Below are 22359 nucleotides of genomic sequence, written 5' to 3'. Positions count from 1 at the left end.
GTAGACAGGAAAAGAACCGCGAACTTTTAAATCTCATTTCCTGTTTGGCCAGCGTGGCAAGCTGCAGGTGACCATGCAGAGCTCATCAGCACAGGTGACCATGATGGAGTCCCAGAATCGCAGAAGAGCTCCAGCATGGACCGAACGGGAGGTACGGGATCTGATCGCTGTTTGGGGAGAGGAATCCGTGCTATCGGAACTCCGTTCCAGTTTTCAAAATGCCAAAACCTTTGTCAAAATCTCCCAAGGCATGAAGGACAGAGGCCATAACAGGGACCCGAAGCAGTGCCGTGTGAAACTGAAGGAGCTGAGGCAAGCCTACCAGAAACCAGAGAGGTGAATGGCCGCTCCGGGTCAGAGCCCCACACATGCCACTTCTATGATGAGCTGCATGCCATTTTAGGGGGTTCAGCCACCACTACCCCAGCCGTGTTGTTTGACTTCTTCAATGGAGATGGAGGCAATACGGAAGCAGGTTTTGGGGACGTAGAAGATGATGATGATGATGAGGTTGTAGATAGCTCACAGCAAGCAAGCGGAGAAACCGGTTTTCCCGACAGCCAGGAACTGTTTCTCACACTGGACCTGGAGCCAGTACCCCCCGAACCCACCCAAGGCTGCCTCTTGGACCCAGCAGGCGGAGAAGGAACCTCTGGTGAGTGTACCTTTTAAAATACTATACATGTTTTAAAAGCAAGCATGTGAAAGGATTACTTTGCCCTGGCATTCACGGTGCTCCTAGATGTACTCCTAAAGCCTTTGCAAAAGGTTTCTGGGGAGGGCAGCCTTATTGCGTCCTTCATGGTAGGACACTTTACCACTCCAGGCCAGTAACACGTACTCGGGAATCATTGTAGAACAAAGCATTGCAGTGTATGTTTGCTGGCATTCAAACAACATCCGTTCTTTATCTCTCTGTGTTATCCTCAGGAGAGTGAGATATAATTCATGGTCACCTGGTTGAAATAGAGTGCTTTTCTTCAGGGGACAGTCAGAGGAGCCCATTCCAGCTGGGCTGTTTGCCTGTGGCTAAACAGAAATGTTCCCTGCTGTTAGCCACAGGGAGGGGGGAAGGTTGAGGGGGTAGTCACGCAGTGGGGGGAGGCAAAATGCGACCTTGTAACAAAAGCACATGTGCTATGTATGTAATGTTAACAGCAAGGTTTACCCTGAAAGAGTGTAGCCACTGTTTTATAAAATGTGTCTTTTTAAATACCGCTGTCCCTTTTTTTTTCTCCACCAGCTGCATGTGTTTCAATGATCACAGGATCTTCTCCTTCCCAGAGGCTAGTGAAGATTAGAAAGAAAAAACAACGCACTCAACATGAAATGTTCTCCGAGCTCATGCTGTCCTCCCACACGGACAGAGCACAGACGAATGCGTGGAGGCAAATAATGTCAGAGTGCAGGAAAGCACAAAATGACCGGGAGGAGAGGTGGCGGGCTGAAGAGAGTAAGTGGCGGACTGAAGACAGGGCTGAAGCTCAAATCTGGCGGCAGCGTGATGAGAGGAGGCAGGATTCAATGCTGAGGCTACTGGCGGACCAAACCAGTATGCTCCAGTGTATGGTTGAGCTGCAGCAAAGGCAGCTGGAGCACAGACTGTCACTGCTGCCCCTCTGTAACCAACCGCCCTCCTCCCCAAGTTCCATAGCCTCCACACCCAGACGCCCAAGAATGCGGTGGGGGGGGCCTCCGGCCAACCAGCCACTCCACCACAGCGGATTGCCCAAAAAAAAAAAGGCTGTCATTCAATAAATTTTAAAGTTGTAAACTTTTAAAGTGCTGTGCTTCAGGTGCTGTGTGGCATTTTCCTTCCCTCCTCCACCATCCCTCCAGGGCTACCTTGGTAGTTATCCCCCTATTTGTGTGATGAATGAAAAAAGAATGCATGAATGTGAAGCAACAATGACTTTATTGCCTCTGCAAGTGGTGATTGAAGGGAGGAGGGGCGGGTGGTTAGCTTACAGGGAAGTAGAGTGAACCAAGGGGCGGGGGGTTTCATCAAGGAGAAACAAACAGAACTTTCACACCGTAGCCTGTCCAGTCATGAAACTGGTTTTCAAAGCTTCTCTGATGCGTACCGCGCCCTCCTGTGCTCTTCTAACCGCCCTGGTGTCTGGCTGCACGTAACCAGCAGCCAGGCGATTTGCCTCAACCTCCCACCCCGCTATAAACATCTCCCCCTTACTCTCACAGATATTGTGGAGCACACAGCAAGCAGTAATAACAGTGGGAATATTGGTTTCGCTGAGGTCTAAGCGAGTCAGTAAACTGCGCCAGCGCGCCTTTAAACGTCCATATGCACATTCTACCACCATTCTGCACTTGCTCAGCCTGTAGTTGAACAGCTCCTGACTACTGTCCAGGCTGCCTGTGTACGGCTTCATGAGCCATGGCATTAAGGGGTAGGCTGGGTCCCCAAGGATACATATAGGCATTTCAACATCCCCAACAGTTATTTTCTGGTCTGGGAATAAAGTCCCTTCCTGCAGCTTTTGAAACAGACCAGAGTTCCTGAAGATGCGAGCATCATGCACCTTTCCCGGCCATCCCACGTTGATGTTGGTGAAACGTCCCTTGTGATCCACCAGAGTTTGCAGCACTATCGAAAAGTACCCCTTGCCGTTTATGTACTCGCCGGCTTGGTGCTCCGGTGCCAAGATAGGGATATGGGTTCCGTCTATGGCCCCACCACAGTTAGGGAATCCCATTGCAGCAAAGCCATCCACTATGACCTGCACATTTCCCAGGGTCACTGCCCTTCATATCAGCAGATCTTTGATTGCGTGGGCTACTTGCATCGCAGCAGCCCCCACAGTAGATTTGCCCACTCCAAATTGATTCCCAACTGACCGGTAGCTGTCTGGCGTCGCAAGCTTCCACAGGGCTATTGCCACTCACTTCTCAACTGTGAGGGCTGCTCTCATCTTGGTATTCATGCGCCTCAGGGCAGGGAAAAGCAAGTCACAAAGTTCCATGAAAGTGCCCTTACGCATGCGAAAGTTTTGCAGCCACTGGGAATCGTCCCAGACCTGCAACACTATGTGGTCCCACCAGTCTGTGCTTGTTTCCCGAGCCCAGAATCGGCGTTCCACAGCATGAACCTGCCCCATTAGCACCATGATGCATGCATTGGCAGGGCCCATGCTTTCAGAGAAATCTGTGTCCATGTCCTGATCACTCACGTGACTGCGCTGATGTTGCCTCCTCGCCCGGTATCGCTTTGCCAGGTTCTGGTGCTGCATATACTGCTGGATAATGTGTGTGGTGTTTAATGTGCTCCTAATTGCCAAAGTGAGCTGAGCGGCCTCCATGCTTGCCTTGGTATGGCGTCCGCACAGAAAAAAGGCGCGGAACGATTGTCTGCTGTTGCTCTGATGGAGGGAGGGGCGACTGACGACACGGCTTACAGGGTTGGCTTCAGGGAGCTAAAATCAACAAAGGGGGTGTCTTTACATAAAGGAGTATTTCAGGCAGGACTTCACGGAGGGTTCCAATAGGAAATGGTGCACCTAAGTTATAGTTCTTATTGGAACAGGAAGGTTAGCCTGGCCTCTGATTGATACATGGCTAGATTTAGCTCGCTGCACCTTCTCTGTGAGTGACTGCAGTGTGACCTAGAAGAATGAGTCCCCTAGACGGGGGAGGGGGGAAGCAAATGAATACAGAACAAATCTGGTCTATTTCTTGTTTTGATCCACTCCATCTATCTTTTACATCTTTGGCTGGCAGCAGACGGTGCAGAAGGACTGCATGCCATCCACATCTCATGGCTGCTCGGCAGAAGATGGTACAGAACCACTGCTAGCCATCCTCATCTCTTGCCTGCCTGGCAGAAGATGGTACAATACGACTGCTAGCAATCCTCATCTCTTGCCTGCCTGGCAGAAGATGGTACAGTACGACTGCTAGCAGTCCGTATCACCTGCCCGCTCACCATAAGACGGTTCAATAGGACTGACTGCAGGACTAAAGAGAATGACCTGGTCAAGTCACTCCAAATTTAGTCCCTGCGCCCATGTCTGCCCAGGCGCTCCCAGCCAACGTGGCCAGGAGCACCTCGGACATGACGAGGACGGCTACCAGTCGTACTGTACCATCTGCTGCCACAAGGCAAGGGGTTGCTGCTACTGTGTAGCAATGCCGTACCGCGTCTGCCAGCACCCAGGAGTCATAGGGTGACGGTTACCTGAGCAGGCTCCATGCTTGCCGTGGTATGGCGTCTGCACAGGTAACTCAGGAAAAAAGGCGCGAAACGATTGTCTTCCCTTGCTTTCACGGAGGGAGGGAAGGAACGGGGGCCTGACGATATGTACCCAGAACCACCCGCGACAATGTTTTAGCCCCATCAGGCATTGGGATCTCAACCCAGAATTCCAATGGGCAGCGGAGACTGCGGGAACTGTGGGATAGCTACCCACAGTGCAACGCTCCGGAAGTCGACTCTAGCCTCGGTACTGTGGAAGCACTCCGCCGAGTTAATGCACTTAGAGCATTTTCTGTGGGGACACACACACTCGAATATATAAAACCGATTTCTAAAAAACCGACTTCTATAAATTCGACCTTATTCCGTAGTGTAGACATACCCAAAGAAACCATTGCTTCTGATAATACTCCACAATCTTTATATCGCCTACCCTGACCACACTTGGCTTATAGGGCTAAATTCCCATTGATTTAGAGAGACTATTTTCACTGCTGCTTGTATTCATTTAAAAATTGGTTTTCACATGCTGAATTTTGTTATGAATACTTGTTTCGTAATTAAGAGTTCCCATCAGAAATCCCCCTCTTTTGTTGTCTAAACATATTCCCTTGCTGACTTTCATCTTGAGATTCCATTCAGTTTACAGACTGCCTGGATAGTAATACTACAGAGAATGCCTCTTTTCACCACTACAAGCCTTATTTGTTATGTAATATTTGTCTGCTTTGTATTAAGTGCTCCAGTTTAGAATGGGCATTGGAAATCTTAGGTGTGAGGCTGTATCACTGTCGGCACTGATCTCCTTGCCCACAGCCAGCAAGTAAAAGGCTGCAGGAGTGCTCATAAGTCCTAATTGAACATCAAAAGTTCAAACCAGTGCTTCAGACCAGTTCACCTGGTTATTTGTCTGTGAGGAATGCAGGAATTATATTTGGTCTTTTTTAACAAATAAGAACATAGGCGATTAAAGGAGATCATGTATGGGATGGGCAAACATTATGAATCCAACACTCATTGGAGCTGAGGATTCCAAATAACTTTAAGGGAATCCCCATTCACCAAATGATTTTTTTTCCCTGTGCTCTGACTTGTACATTATTCTCCTAACTAAATTCAAAGTGACAACTGAAGAGCAGAAAGCAATGCACGTATTAGGGTTTTCAGCAGGCCTCAGGCCAGAGAACAGATCTGAACTGGCAATACACATAATCAGGAGGCAGCAGTTATTGTTATGACTCTAAGAAAAAACAGGATGCGTGTTCTTACATGCTGCGGGAACATAATTCAGCAGCAGTGAAACTGCTACCATTTCTTAGCACTTTGTCTCCTGTGGTTCTCATTTCAACTTTAGGCCCAGTGCTATCCGCACATGCCTACTTTTACTCATATGCATGTTCTAGTGGGACAGCTCATCATGTGAGTAACCTTAGTCACATGCCTAGGGGTTTGCAGGATTGAGGCTTCAGGTGTCAGCTCTTTGGGGCAAGGAAGTCATCTTTATCATGATTGTCAGACACACTTCCCCTCTGTGGTGCTAAATCAGGGCTTGTCTATATGTATCTACCCCTCAGTAGCCTGCCGCACACTATGTGTGCACGTGGATCTGGCTAGCATGCACGAACAGTTCTGTAGTGCACTTTAATCTGCTTCTGCTTCAAAACAGGGTGGATCAAAGCACACTAGGAAACTTTTAGTGTGCCTCAGCAAGGTCCTTGTGAAGCCTGAATGTGCATCAGGCTAGCATGAGGTAGATTTACACCCTCGCTTGCTGCAAGCTCAAGTGTTTGACCAGACAAACCCAAAATAACAAAAAAGCCAAGCTGCTGCTGTTTGTCAGAATACGGTGCTCTTCACCCTAAATTACTCACCCTGTGGCCCAGCACTGAGGCTATCATTAGTGAAGTTACTAAATCCTTTGTTTTCATATTGAGTCCATTCACTTTTATGACCTGTGGTTACATAATTTAAAGGAAATATCTTTCCTGAAACTAAAATAATCTCATTGTTTGACACAGGCAGGGGCAGGTTTTAGTCTTGCCTGTGTTAAGATCTGTCTTATGACAAATTGGCTATCTTCTGAGCACCAGCTCTGGGTGCTCATTAAACTTCTTCAGACATGAAAACGTAGTGGGCCTACTTATTGAAATCTGTTGTTTCATGTATGTAAATTAGGGCAACATTTGGTTAATCAGCAGAGATTCAAAACGTTAAAAAGCTGTACAGTTTCTATATTGATTTTATTGTATTTGAGAACCTCTCCAAAAGCCAGGAATGAACTTCTAGTTGTCCATTAGGAACTGGATCTATTTTACATAGATTAGTATCCACATCACAACTGGAATTAATTGGCCCTCTGCTTGGTAGCTGTGGAAACTGAGTAAACACGAAAACTGAATGTGACGCCATCATAGCGAGAGACTCGCTCCAGCTCAGGATGGAGGAATGTGTGGGGCAGTGGAGGAGAACTGTTGATGCTGCCCATGCTGTATTTTTCCTGTGGACTGAGCTAGAGGACTTTGTTCTCCCAGACTCACGTTCTGGCATATTCCGTAATAGTACTTTGCTTCCATGGAGCACTTGCCCTCCACCAATCTCAGTGCCGTACAGAGGTAGCGAAGGATCATTATCCTGTTTCACAGAGGGGGTAAGTAAGGCACAGGAGTGAAAAAACTTATGAAGAACACGCAGAAAATCAATAGCAGAGCTGAGAATACAACCAAGATTTCCTGCCTTTCCCATCCACTGGATCATGATACCCTACATTCATTTTTATGAAGCAAAAAGTGACTTGTATTTTTCACCTAGACCTAGATACACATGCTCCCGGCATTCCTGTTTTTGTACACATGTGTGGTCTAAGCAAATGGAAGTCTCTCTCTCTTTCCTCCCACTTAGTCTGACGAGAACATATCCTGCCTGTTTCCTTACTTTACAAAGAAGGTACTTGCTGTATCTCAAAATTACACTGATAGGAGCATTTTGCTGGCAGAATTGTCCTGGAAGGGTAACATCTAATGTCTTCAAGTCAACCCAAGTTTGCTGGAGAAGAGGAAGATTTTGTAAAGTGCTGTCATTTTTACAGTGCTCTGGATAGGTTTTTGTAATCTATTCTGGGGAGTAATACTCAAGGGATTTTTCTCCCCTCACCCTCCCTCCGCCCCCACGATGGTGGTCTTTAGGAAAGTTACCATCAGCCCCCCTCAGGACAAAGCAAATGCATGTGACAGTCCCTTCTGCTAGAAGTTCACAATCTCATTCAGACAAGGACAATATTATTCAAACACAGATGAGGTACCAGGTGACAACCATATGTAGAAGCGGACCAGAGCCTTAGAGAGATTTAATTAGAAAGGAATTTGAATGTATGATGTTTAGATCCAGTGTCTGAAACCCTCCCTAGCACACCCCTGCCATAAGGCTCCTGTTTCAACATGTCCTTGGGTTGGGGGAATGCAGAATTCTCATTGTGCTCCACTCCTTGATTTGGGTGTCAGAAAGGGAAGTTGATTCTATGGACACTGCTTTCTCCCTGTGCTCTGAGGTTGAGGGGATCTCACTGCTTGCTTCTGTTGCTGCCCATCTTACTAGGGGATAGAAGAGTAGAATTTGGTGGCACTTGATTTAAAAGAGAGAGAGAGAGATGTTTGTCTTAAACTATTAAATGCTGATTGTATCCCATCCTATTACCAAACATTGCCAGCTGACCATGTGAAGGAGTAGACATTGTTTAGAAATTTTGCCCCATTTCAAGCCTTAAAATAAATTTAGGAAAATTGGAGGCTTCCCCAGTTCATACAACTATTAATGGCTAGAAATAGTTTCTCTCTCTCTCTCAAGCCAAGAACTCTTATTTTGAAACACGTAGCAAACAAGGTGACATTTTGAAAAGAGATGAGCTCTGATCTCTGTCTCTGGAGAAGAGAGGAAAGGGGACTCTATCTTTGCCTGAAAAGGTGCATGCCAATGAAAACAGAAGTAGGCCTGAATTAAAACACTAGATTTGAACACTCTAGGGTGACCAGATGTCCTGATTTTATAGGGACAGTCCCAATATTTGGGGCTTTTTCTTATATAGGGGCCTATTACCTCCCCACCCCCATCCCGATTTTTCACATTTGCTATCTGGTCAACCTAGAACACTCTGAATTGTGTGTGGGCGGGTGCCGGGGGGGGGGGGGCGGGGAGGGAGAAGAGAGCAGGCTACTAGTAAGGACTCTGGTAACAGAACTTCTTCCAGATCTAGGTACAGATAAGGGCAAGAACCTAGAACTGTTCCCCTGCCTCAAATCACAATCCAAGCAAAATGCACTGTTGCAGCCTCTCCCAAGGATGAGGGGAAAATCATCCTCAGGAGGCCACTGCAACCCTGGTTAGCGTCAGCTTGCTGGACTTGCCTGCTGCTCCACAATGGCAATGCAGATATTATCCTCGTTTTAGAGATGGGAGAACTAAGGTACAAAGTCCTACAGTGTGTGTGTGCCAGAAGCTGAAACAGGAACAGACCCAAATCTCCTGGCTCCCAGTCCTGTGCGCCAATGATTCAGCCCTGCCCTCTGCAGATTTTGAACCTTTGAAAATATAACATCCTATTTGAGTGCAAGGAGAGATTTAGTGACATGAATTCTCACAATGGCCACGTGACACAGGTAATTGTTTTTGATTTGAAGAAACTGAGGGGGACTTTGTGGCCTCTGACAAGCCACTTTAGAGTTAGAATCCGGATTAAACTTCAAGAGTTCCTTCCTGACTCAGTCAGGCCACTTGCAGACCCCATTACTTAATGCAATGGTTAACTAAGACCATAGCTTAGAACACAATACAGGGGATAAGGAGCAGCGCAGGTTTATACAGTAGTCTTTCAACTCTGGCTTTGGTCCCAAATTTGGCTTTGATACAAAGTAAAATGGATTTTGAATGTTCATGGAGAACTACTGTCCAACTGTGCCATAAAACTCCTGTTTTAGGTTACTCTGTAAAGAGGCATGAACAAACCCAATAAAGAAACTTAAAAAAAAAATTCCAGAGAAATAATAAGTATTCCAGTGGAGTGTTCTTTGATGCAGCTGTTTCCATCCAAACCAATCACGCTGCACAGTAATAGTCGAAGAAGAAGAGAGCTTCCCTTAGTCTCTGCCCCGGTCTACACTAGGACTTTAGGTCGAATTTAGCAGCGTTAAATCGATGTAAACCTGCACCAGTCCACACAATGAAGCCCTTTATTTCGACTTAAAGGGCTCTTAAAATCGATTTCCTTACTCCACCCCTGACAAGTGGATTAGCGCTTAAATCGACGTTGCCGGCTCGAATTTGGGGTACTGTGGACACAATTCGATGGTATTGGCCTCCGGGAGCTATCCCAGAGTGCTCCATTGTGACCGCTCTGGACAGCACTCTCAACTCAGATGCACTGGCCAGGTAGACAGGAAAAGAACCGCGAACTTTTAAATCTCATTTCCTGTTTGGCCAGCGTGGCAAGCTGCAGGTGACCATGCAGAGCTCATCAGCAGAGGTGACCATGATGGAGTTCCAGAATCGCAAAAGAGCTCCAGCATGGACCGAACGGGAGGTACGGGATCTGATCGCTGTTTGGGGAGAGGAATCCGTGCTATCAGAACTCCGTTCCAGTTTTCGAAATGCCAAAACCTTTGTCAAAATCTCCCAAGGCATGAAGGACAGAGGCCATAACAGGGACCCGAAACAGTGCCATGTGAAACTGAAGGAGCTGAGGCAAGCCTACCAGAAAACCAGAGAGGTGAATGGCCGCTCCGGGTCAGAGCCCCAAACATGCCACTTCTATGATGAGCTGCATGCCATTTTAGGGGGTTCAGCCACCACTACCCCAGCCGTGTTGTTTGACTCCTTCAATGGAGATGGAGGCAATACGGAAGCAGGTTTTGGGGACGAAGAAGATGATGATGATGATGATGAGGTTGTAGTTAGCTCACAGCAAGCAAGCGGAGAAACCCGTTTTCCCGACAGCCAGGAACTGTTGCTCACCCTGGACCTGGAGCCAGTACCCCCTGAACCCACCCAAGGCTGCCTCCTGGACCCAGCAGGCGGAGAAGGGACCTCTGGTGAGTGTACCTTTTAAAATACTATACATGGTTTAAAAGCAAGCATGTGAAAGGATTACTTTGCCCTGGCATTCACAGTGCTCCTAGATGTACTCCTAAAGCCTTTGCAAAAGGTTCCTGGGGAGGGCAGCCTTATTGTGTCCTTAATGGTAGGACACTTTACCACTCCAGGCCAGTAACACGTACTCGGGAATCATTGTAGAAGAAAGCATTGCAGTGTATGTTTGCTGGCATTCAAACAACATCCGTTCTTTATCTCTCTGTGTTATCCTCAGGAGAGTGAGATATAATTCATGGTCACCTGGTTGAAATAGAGTGCTTTTCTTCAGGGGACAGTCAGAGGAGCCCATTCCAGCTGGGCTGTTTGCCTGTGGCTAAACAGAAATGTTCCCCGCTGTTAGCCACAGGGAGCGGGGAGGGTTGAGGGGGTAGTCACGCAGTGGGGGGAGGCAAAATGCGACCTTGTAACGAAAGCACATGTGCTATGTATGTAATGTTAACAGCAAAGTTTACCCTGAAAAAGTTTAGCCACTGTTTTATAAAATGTGTCTTTTTAAATACCGCTGTCCCTTTTTTTCTCCACCAGCTGCATGTGTTTCAATGATCACAGGATCTTCTCCTTCCCAGAGGCTAGTGAAGCTTAGAAAGAAAAAAAACCGCACTCGTGATGAAATGTTCTCTGAGCTCAGGCTGTCCTCCCACACTGACAGAGCACAGACGAATGCGTGGAGGCAAATAATGTCAGAGTGCAGGAAAGCACAAAATGACCGGGAGGAGACGTGGCAGGCTGAAGAGAGTAAGTGGCGGGCTGAAGAGAGTAAGTGGTGGGCTGAAGAGAGGGCTGAAGCTCAAATGTGGCGGCAGCGTGATGAGAGGAGGCAGGATTCAATGCTGAGGCTGCTGGCGGACCAAACCAGTATGCTCCAGTGTATGGTTGAGCTGCAGCAAAGGCAGCTGGAGCACAGACTGCCACTGCAGCCCCTGAGTAACCAACCGCCCTCCTCCCCAAGTTCCATAGCCTCCACACCCAGAAGCCCAAGAATGTGGTGGGGGGGCCTCCGGCCAACCAGCCACCCCACCACAGAGGAGGATTGCCCAAAAAAAAGAAGGCTGTCATTCAATAAATTTTAAAGTTGTAAACTTTTAAAGTGCTGTGCTTCAAGTGCTGTGTGGCATTTTCCTTCCCTCCTCCACCACCCCTCCTGGGCTACCTTGGTAGTCATCCCCCTATTTGTGTGATGAATGAATAAAGAATGCATGAATGTGAAGCAACAATGACTTTATTGCCTCTGGAAGTGGTGATTGAAGGGAAGAGGGGCGGGTGGTTAGCTTACAGGGAAGTAGAGTGAACCAAGGGGCAGGGGGTTTCATCAAGGAGAAACAAACAGAACTTTCACACCGTAGCCTGTCCAGTCATGAAACTGGGTTTCAAAGCTTCTCTGATGCGTACCGCACCCTCCTGTGCTCTTCTAACCGCCCTGGTGTCTGGCTGCGCGTAACCAGCAGCCAGGCGATTTGCCTCAACCTCCCACCCCGCCATAAACGTCTCCCCCTTACTCTCACAGATATTGTGGAGCACACAGCAAGCAGTAATAACAGTGGGAATATTGGTTTCGCTGAGGTCTAAGCGAGTCAGTAAACTGCGCCAGCGCGCCTTTAAACGTCCAAATGCACATTCTACCACCATTCTGCACTTGCTCAGCCTGTAGTTGAACAGCTCCTGACTACTGTCCAGGCTGCCTGTGTACGGCTTCATGAGCCATGGCATTAAGGGGTAGGCTGGGTCCCCAAGGATACATATAGGCATTTCAACATCCCCAACAGTTATTTTCTGGTCTGGGAATAAAGTCCCTTCCTGCAGCTTTTGAAACAGACCAGAGTTCCTGAAGATGCGAGCATCATGCACCTTTCCCAGCCATCCCACGTTGATGTTGGTGAAATGTCCCTTGTGATCCACCAGAGCTTGCAGCACTATCGAAAAGTACCCCTTACGGTTTATGTACTCAGCGGCTTGGTGCTCCAGTGCCAAGATAGGGATATGGGTTCCGTCTATGGCCCCACCACAGTTAGGGAATCCCATTGCAGCAAAGCCATCCACTATGACCTGCACATTTCCCAGGGTCACTACCCTTGATATCAGCAGATCTTTGATTGCGTGGGCTACTTGCATCACAGCAGCCCCCAAAGTAGATTTGCCCACTCCAAATTGATTCCCAACTGACCGGTAGCTCTCTGGCGTTGCAAGCTTCCACAGGGCTATCGCCACTCGCTTCTCAACTGTGAGGGCTGCTCTCATCTTGGTATTCATGCGCTTCAGGGCAGGGGAAAGCAAGTCACAAAGTTCCATGAAAGTGCCCTTACGCATGCGAAAGTTTCGCAGCCACTGGGAATCGTCCCAGACCTGCAACACTATGTGGTCCCACCAGTCTGTGCTTGTTTCCCGAACCCAGAATCGGCGATCCACAGCATGAACCTGCCCCATTAGCACCATGATGCATGCATTGGCAGGGCCCATGCTTTCAGAGGAATCTGTGTCCATGTCCTGATCACTCACGTGACCGTGTTGACGTTGCCTCCTCGCCCGGTATCGCTTTGCCAGGTTCTGGTGCTGCATATACTGCTGGATAATGCATGTGGTGTTTAATGTGCTCCTAATTGCCAAAGTGAGCTGAGGGGCCTCCATGCTTGCCTTGGTATGGCGTCTGCACAGAAAAAAGGCGCGGAACGATTGTCTGCTGTTGCTCTGACGGAGGGAGGGGCGACTGACGACACGGCTTACAGGGTTGGCTTCAGGGAGCTAAAATCAACAAAGGGGGTGTCTTTACATCAAGGAGTATTTCAGGCAGGACTTCACGGAGGGTTCCAATAAGAAATGGTGCACCTAAGTTATTTGTTCTTCTTGGAACAAGGAGGTTAGCCTGGCCTCTGATTGATACATGGCTAGATTTACCTCGCTGCACCTTCTCTGTGACTGACTGCAGTGTGACCTAGAGGAATGAGTCCCCTAGACAGGGGAGGGGGGGAAGCAAATGAGTACAAAACAAATCTGGTCTATTTCTTGTTTTGATCCACTCCATCTATCTTTTACATCTTTGGCTGGCAGCAGACGGTGCAGAAGGACTGCATGCCATCCACATCTTTGGCTGCTCGGCAGAAGATGGTACAATACGACTGCTAGCCATCCTCATCTCTTGCCTGCCTGGCAGAAGACGGTACAGTACGACTGGTAGCAATCCGTATCGCCTGCCTGCTCACCATAAGATGGTTCAATAGGACTGACTGCTGGACTAAAGAGAATGACCTGGTCAAGTCACTCCAAATTTAGTCCCTGCGCCCATGTCTGCCCAGGCGCTCCCAGCCGATGTGGCCAGGAGCACCTCGGACATGACAAGGATGACTACCAGTCATACTGCACCGTCTGCTGCCAGAAGGCAATGGGTTGCTGCTACTGTGTAGCAAAGCCGTACCGCGTCTGCCAGCACCCAGGAGACATAGGGTGACGGTTACCTGAGCGGTCTCCATGCTTGCCGTGGTATGGCATCTGCACAGGTAACTCAGGAAAAAAGGCGCGAAATGATTGTCTGCTCTTGCTTTCACGGAGGGAGGGGGGGGAACGGGGGCCTGACGATATGTACCCAGAACCACCCGCGACAATGTTTTAGCCCCATCAGGCAGTGGGATCTCAACCCAGAATTCCAATGGGCAGCGGAGACTGCGGGAACTGTGGGATAGCTATCCACAGTGCAATGCTCCGGAAGTCGACTCTAGCCTCGGTACTGTGGAAGCGCTCCGCCGAGTTAATGCACTTAATGCACTTAGAGCATTTTCTGTGGGGACACACACACTCGAATATATAAAACCGATTTCTAAAAAACCGACTTCTATAAATTCGACCTTATTCCGTAGTGTAGACATACCCTAAAAGTGTGCCAGACTGTCCCGATAACCAGGAAACCTGTCTAGATTAGGCCAGCGTGTGACTTGCACATGCTTGAAGCAGTTCTCATCTTAATGAAATATGTTGTTCTATTTTTATTTTTATTTTTTTGCAAAGGAAAGACAGTGCCTCTGCAGTGGTTGAACCCCTGAATATAAGCGCTCAAATGAGGAATATAATTACAATTCCTAGCTGGTTTGCAATCACTGGAGTTACACGAGAAACAATTTTGTCTCCTTTTCCGTAAGCTACAGTTTCTTTGGTTCTAAATAAACATGGTATTTATGGAATCTCCTTTCTAGGGTTGAAAGAAAAAAGTACACCACCCTATTCTTAATAATTAGATAAAAGGATAGGTTCCCTTGCCATTCTGGACTCCTAGGGTTATCTATGTAATGTAAATCCTTTAAATTGAACCCAAATTTGCAATCAGGGTGATCTGTAGGTTTTGCATGGCCCTGTATTAGGATTTTGTGGCCTCCTCCTGCTGTCTCCAGACCAGTAAGTGTGTTTCTGGGCGGACAGGACTCTAATTATATCATTTAGTATCAGCAGTTAGCTTGGTGCTCATCAAGACAGTGTCTACCGTAAGACATTTACAATCTAATAACTACCCACGGTGGCCACATAGCTAACGTAGGCTTATAGCCTCATTGCTGGGAGGATGCATACTCTGTCTTTAAATTATGTAGTCAGAAGCTAGACGGGCGAGGGGTGTGGAAAAAGTCTGAGGCAGATGTTCTCTAATGAACCAGTAGCTTTTTCCTTATTCTGACAAAGTCCTTTGTTTAAAGAAACCAGCTCTTCCTGTGTTTCTTTACCATTGTCACATGGCTTGAAAACTTGCTCACCGTCCAAGTCTATCTCAGTGTAGCCCAGATAGTGGAATATAAATACTGGGCTATACCTGGGTCTCAGGCAGGAAAGGAAAATGACTATTTTTTGGCATTCCTCCTGTACTTATATGGAAGCCATTACGGGAACTGTCAAATTATGCCTTATGCCTTATTCTGGTTGGTCTTAAAAATGTTGTGCTTTCCTAGGGGAGAGGGTACTCGACTGGAGATCACAGTACTTAGCCCAATGGGATCTCCAGGCACCACAGTAACCTATATTAAAATGCACCACAATGGAAACAGCGTTTGAGCCTCAGAAAAAGTTTTAGACACAAGACAACTGTCTCTGAAGCTTCACTCTGACAGCCACAAACAGCTTAGCTATTGCTGTTTGTTTGTAAGATCTGGATTCAAGGCTTGTATTGAGGATCATCACCATAGCAGTGGCCCAAAAGATCACCAGTACCTCTGTTGCCAGAGGAGAATTGTTCCCTACAGGCAATTCATGATCTGTGGCTTCCACCATTTCCCTTGGTGAACTATCCCATAGTTCAATGCCTCATAACTGGGACGTTTTCCTTTTAGTCTAAATGTTTTCTTAAATTCAACCATTATTAGTAGTTAGAACCATTTCTGTAAGCTTGATTCCTCTCACACCATGGCATTTACACTCTTTTGATACCTGTGGATGGTTATATCCCCTGCTAGTAATACTTTAGACAAGCTTAATGTCCCATTAACTGTGCATTAATAACTATGGGAGTAAAATGCCTTGCTTTCTGCAGCAGGAAATTCTTCGGTATCTTCAGCTGAATTTAAAAAATGTGAGGCTGTTATTGAATTAAATAGAAAATAATTCCATAAACATAAAACCAAACAAATCGCTAAGCAGCAATGGCAGTGTCTGCCCCCAAAGAGCTTACAATCTTACAAATTCATGTTATGCTGCCCCTAAATTTTCAGCATGCTGCAGAATTCTGTATTGAGGACACAAACTGCAATAGCGAAGTTGGCAAAGGGACGCTGAAGGCACGGGCAACTTGGCTGAGGACAGCTGGGGCTTTTGGCCCTTGGGAGGCATGGGCAGTAGTAGGATAAGCACACTCAGGGCTTGTCAATATGAATGCTTAGTTCACAACAAGCTGGGTTATTAGTCTGCGCTGCACTATCCTGCTGCATGCTAAATGTCCATGTGGACCCTCCTGCTGCATGCTAAAATGCCTGTTTCAAAGTCGGGTAAACCAAAGTGCACAGGAACTTTTAGTGCGTGGAGAGGGCCCACACAGGCACACAGTGCATGGCAACCTAGTGCGGAGTAGATTCATACCCCAGCTTGCCGCGAACTAAATGTTTGGTATAGACAAACCCTTAGATTATGTCTACACTGCACAGTTAATCCTAGCCTGGTTGTGAGCATTCCCCCGGCAGTGTGCTACCCATGTTACTGTGTCCTCACTGTTTCTGCACTCCCCCTGTGTGTCTGCAGATGTATCTGATGGTTCTTTGTGCTGAGATGATCTAGGGCTCTCGCTGGAGAATTTGTCTGTCCTTTAGGGGTGGGGGGGACTGTAGGAAGGCACAGGAGGACTATCAATAATTGGGTGATTTTGCTTATGTTCTCCCTGCAAGTGGGCAGGTTCCAGCCCAAGTTAAAGCAGAGCCTGGGTTCCAACCCATATCACCAGCTTTGTAAACTAGCCTGGTCTTAAAGTGCTTCCAAACCCAGGTCAGAGGTTTTTCTTTGTGGATGATAGGAGAATTAGGACTAAAACCTAGCTAAGAGCCTGGGTTACCTGGCTATTTGTTCCCAAAAGGATCAGCAGTAGAGAGTCAATGTTGACATTTAATATGTTTTGTTTTGGAATTAATGTTCTGAGCTGAATATGTACAGTTCACGTTTCTGAATATTTATGCCACCTGCAGATTCAGACAGATATCGCAGTATCAGTCACACTTAGTTCATATGTAAAATATTTTCTTCATATCCACCTGAACAAGAAACTTAATTTTAAAAATTAGGCTTAGATGGAGTCTCTTGGTTTTCACCTCTAGGTGACCAATTTCAGATTCCAAGACCAGAAGGAACCATTGTGATCATCTAGGCTGACCTTCTGTATAACCCAGTGTGACAGATTGGAACCCCCCCCCTCCAGGATGCCACCTGATGTACTTGGTTTCCACTGAGCATCTCCTGCTTCACTAGTCTGGATTCCCTCTCCCTATTTTGCTGAATTAGGCTCTCCGGCCTCTTGCAGTGCACACACACAGGTAGGGCTACAGCCAGCTGCAGACACAGACTGAAGTCAGCTCTGTGTGAGAGGTTTCACCCAGCACTCATGTGCATGCCCCTTTTGGGAGATAAACCCAAAATAATACGGTTTTACACTGTATAGAAAAATCTGCACAGCGCAAGCTCATGAAATTTTGCCCTCTTCCTATAAAAGGCAGATTTTAAGTGGTTAAAGAGATAGCAAACAGAACAAAGCAGATTACTAAACAAATAAAACAAAACGTGCAAACTAAGCTTGATTCACTAAAGAAATTGGCTACAAATAGTAATTTCTAACCCTAAATATTGTTACAGGCAGATTTCAGAGAGACTTGAAAATCAGCTGCACTGGCCTTCAGTCTGAGACTTTAGGTATTATTACTCACAAGCTAGATGCCCTTCCAGTCTGGGTTCAACTCTTCTTCCCCCAGTTCAGTTCTTGCTTTCAGGTGTTTTTCAGAGTCTCTTTGGGTGGGGAGGCAGAGGAGAGCCATGATGATGTCACTCCCCGCCTCATATAACTTTTGTGTATGGCGGGAACCCTTTGTCTTCCAGTGGAAAAACACTGGCATTCTAAGAGGGAAAGGGTCCAGTACCAGGTGACTTAAACTCATGTGTCTGCAGGGTTGTAGCAGCCATTACTCCAAGGCAGTCTGGTGCATCCACAGGAAGACTAAGCTCTTTTTTACAATACATTGTCTTTGCTAATGGGCCATCAGTGCTGTCTGGCTTTGTCATTTTGTACCTGAAGTGCTTGTTCTGGGTGACTCCCAAAGTAACACATTTGAAATACAGATACATGGTTAGTATTCCTAACTTCAGATACAGAAATGATACAGGCATACAAATTGGATAATCACATTCAGTAAATCATAACCTTTCCATGATATCTTACATGAGCCATCTTGCATAAAGTATATATGTTATGCCATATCAATATCATAAGCATATTTCCATAAAGAATATGGAGTGTAATGTCATACCCAGGCCATAAAAATTCCCCAAAATAAATTTCAATCCAGCCTCGGTGAGCAGTGACGTAGAGTCGTTGCCTTCTAGCTGTTCTGCAACCTGTATGAATCAAGCTTGGTTCGTCTGACTCTAGTTCCCAATTGACAGATGTTCACATCACTATAATACTAGATTTGGCAACCATCAGCACCTTTCACCACCAATACATTTACACACAGATTTTTGGACTGTTTTCAAGTTGATCTGCTTCTGTCCAAAAAGGTTTGTCATCCTACTACACAGACTGACTGCAGTTGCTCAGAACGAGTAGCTGTAAGGAACGTGCTATGACAGTTTTGGTTTTGGTATGTTTATTTCTATTGGGTTGTGTTTAAAAAAAACTAAAAGAAAAGTATTTCCTTCATAATTTGCAACCTTTATGTCACATACTGAAAGGATGTGGGAAAACTCGGATCCTTTCAAGTGTAGCCAATGAGCCGTGGGGTGCTGGGGAAGGTTTTGCGCATGTCCATGCACTTCTTGTCAATGAAGAGGGAATTGGCCTTCACAGAAAGGTCATGCTCCAGTCTTGCTTTGTTAAGGACCAACAGCTGAAGAGTATCCTGGGCCTCTCGCAGGCGCAGCTTCAGGGTCTGTAATGTGTCATCTATAGTAAACACTTCATTGACGAGTCTGAAAAGGGAAGAGGAGACAAGTTACCCAAATACCTAACAAACCCTTTCTATAGTCTGTTCTTTAGGGTGGTAGATGGCTAGGATTTCTCTGCAGGACTTAGGGGATTTAAGTGTTAAAAAGAAGCTTCGAGTTGGACTTAAGGGTATGTCTACACTACGGAATAAGGTCGAATTTATAGAAGTCGGTTTTTTAGAAATCGGTTTTATATATTCGAGTGTGTGTGTCCCCACAGAAAATGCTCTAAGTGCATTAAGTGCATTAACTTGGCGGAGCGCTTCCACAGTACCGAGGCTAGAGTCGACTTCCGGAGCATTGCACTGTGGATAGCTATCCCACAGTTCCCGCAGTCTCCGCTGCCCATTGGAATTCTGGGTTGAGATCCCACTGCCTGATGGGGCTAAAACATTGTCGCGGGTGGTTCTGGGTACATATCGTGAGGCCCCCGTTCCCTCCCTCCCTCCGTGAAAGCAAGGGCAGACAATCATTTTGCGCCTTTTTCCCTGAGTTACCTGTGCAGATGCCATACCACGGCAAGCATGGAGCCCGCTCAGGTAACCGTCACCCTATGTCTCCTGGGTGCTGGCAGACACGGTACGGCTTTGCTACACAGTAGCAGCAACCCATTGCCTTCTGGCAGCGGACGGTGCAGTATGAGTGGTAGCCGTCCTCGTCATGTCCGAGGTGCTCCTGGCCACGTCGGCTGGGAGCGCCTGGGCAGACATGGGCGCAGGGACTAAATTTGGAGTGACTTGACCAGGTCATTCTCTTTAGTCCTGCAGTCAGTCCTATTGAACCGTCTTATGGTGAGCGGGCAGGCGATATGGACTGCTAGCAGTCGTACTGTACCATCTTCTGCCAGGCAGGCAAGAGATGAGGATGGCTAGCACTCGAACTGTACCATCTTCTGCCGAGCAGCCATAGATGTGGATGGCATGCAGTCCTTCTGCACCATCTGCTGCCAGCCAAAGATGTAAAAGATAGATGGAGTGGATCAAAACAAGAAATAGACCAGATTTGTTTTGTACTCATTTGCTTCCCCCCCTCCCCTGTCTAGGGGACTCATTCCTCTAGGTCACACTGCAGTCAGTCACAGAGAAGGTGCAGCGAGGTAAATCTAGCCATGTATCAATCAGAGGCCAGGCTAACCTCCTTGTTCCAAGAAGAACAATAGCTTAGGTGCACCATTTCTTATTGGAACCCTCCGTGAAGTCCTGCCTGAAATACACCTTGATGTAAAGACACCCCCTTTGTTGATTTTAGCTCCCTGAAGCCAACCCTGTAAGCCGTGTCATCAGTCGCCCCTCCCTCCGTCAGAGCAACAGCAGACAATCGTTCCGCGCCTTTTTTCTGTGCAGACGCCATACCAAGGCAAGCATGGAGCCCCTCAGCACACTTTGGCAATTAGGAGCACATTAAACACCACACGCATTATCCAGCAGTATATGCAGCACCAGAACCTGGCAAAGCGATACCGGGCGAGGAGGTGACGTCAGCGCGGTCACGTGAGTGATCAGGACATGGACACAGATTTCTCTGAAAGCATGGGCCCTGCCAATGCATGCATCATGGTGCTAATGGGGCAGGTTCATGCTGTGGAACGCCGATTCTGGGCTCGGGAAACAAGCACAGACTGGTGGGACCGCATAGTGTTGCAGGTCTGGGACGATTCCCAGTGGCTGCGAAACTTTCGCATGCGTAAGGGCACTTTCATGGAACTTTGTGACTTGCTTTTCCCTGCCCTGAAGCACATGAATACCAAGATGAGAGCAGCCCTCACAGTTGAGAAGCGAGTGGCGATAGCCCTGTGGAAGCTTGCAACGCCAGACAGCTACCGGTCAGTTGGGAATCAATTTGGAGTGGGCAAATCTACTGTGGGGGCTGCTGTGATGCAAGTAGCCCACGCAATCAAAGATCTGCTGATATCAAGGGTAGTGACCCTGGGAAATGTGCAGGTCATAGTGGATGGCTTTGCTGCAATGGGATTCCCTAACTGTGGTGGGGCCACAGACGGAACCCATATCCCTATCTTGGCACCGGAGCACCAAGCCGCCGAGTACATAAACCGCAAGGGGTACTTTTCGATAGTGCTGCAAGCTCTGGTGGATCACAAGGGACGTTTCACCAACATCAACGTGGGATGGCCGGGAAAGGTACATGACGCTCGCATCTTCAGGAACTCTGGTCTGTTTCAAAATCTGCAGGAAGGGACTTTATTCCCAGACCAGAAAATAACTGTTGGGGATGTTGAAATGCCTATAGTTATCCTTGGGGACCCAGCCTACCCCTTAATGCCATGGCTCATGAAGCCGTACACAGGCAGCCTGGACAGTAGTCAGGAGCTGTTCAACTACAGGCTGAGCAAGTGCAGAATGGTGGTAGAATGTGCATTTGGACGTTTAAAGGCGCGCTGGCGCAGTTTACTGACTCGCTTAGACCTCAGCAAAACCAATATTCCCACTGTTATTACTGCTTGCTGTGTGGTCCACAATATCTGTGAGAGTAAGGGGGAGACGTTTATGGCGGGATGGGAGGTTGAGGCAAATCGCCTGGCTGCTGGTTACGCACAGCCAGACACCAGGGCGGTTAGAAGAGCACAGGAGGGCGCGGTACGTATCAGAGAAGCTTTGAAAACCAGTTTCATGACTGGCCAGGCTACGGTGTGAAAGTTCTGTTTGTTTCTCCTTGATGAAACCCCCTGCCCCTTGGTTCACTCTACTTCCCTGTAAGCTAACCACCCGCCCCTCCTCCCTTCAATCACCGCTTGCAGAGGCAATAAAGTCATTGTTGCTTCACATTCATGCATTCTTTATTCATTCATCACACAAATAGGGGGATGACTGCCAAGGTATCCCAGGAGGGGTGGTGGAGGAGGGAAGGAAAATGCCACACAGCACTTTAAGCACAGCACTTTAAAAGTTTACAACTTTAAAATTTATTGAATGACAGCCTTCTATTTTTTGGGCAATCCTCTGTGGTGGGGTGGCTGGTTGGCCGGAGGCTCCCCCACCGCGTTCTTGGGCGTCTGGGTGTGGAGGCTATGGAACTTGGGGAGGAGGGCGGTTGGTTACACTGGGGCTGTAGTGGCAGTCTGTGCTCCAGCTGCCTTTGCTGCAGCTCAACCACACACTGGAGCATACTGGTTTGGTCCGCCAGCAGCCTCAGCATTGAATCCTGCCTCCTCTCATCACGCTGCCGCCACATTTGAGCTTCAGCCCTGTCTTCAGCCCGCCACTTACTCTCTTCAGTCCGCCACTTACTCTCTTCAGCCCACCACTTACTCTCTTCAGCCCGCCACCTCTCCTCCCGGTCATTTTGTGCTTTCCTGCACTCTGACATTATTTGCCTCCACGCATTCGTCTGTGCTCTGTCAGTGTGGGAGGACA

The 22359-nt window shown here is 47.6% G+C and overlaps 1 protein-coding gene across 1 annotated transcript in view; it reads right to left on the bottom strand.

Annotated features, from left to right (window-relative positions):
- Positions 1–18759: 18759 nt before the first annotated feature.
- The window catches only part of TEKT5 (tektin 5), a 64425-nt gene continuing 60825 nt past the window's right edge, over positions 18760–22359 (bottom strand). The window contains exon 7 of the mRNA XM_073361406.1: positions 18760–18973. Coding sequence (XP_073217507.1) covers positions 18760–18973 — 214 coding nt within the window. The remainder of the gene's footprint in view (positions 18974–22359) is intronic.

Source organism: Lepidochelys kempii, chromosome 10, assembly GCF_965140285.1.
Source record: "Lepidochelys kempii isolate rLepKem1 chromosome 10, rLepKem1.hap1, whole genome shotgun sequence".
Taxonomy (NCBI): Eukaryota; Metazoa; Chordata; order Testudines; family Cheloniidae; genus Lepidochelys; species Lepidochelys kempii.
Note: the sequence above shows the minus strand (reverse complement) of the source record. Positions and strands in the feature narration are given on the sequence as shown.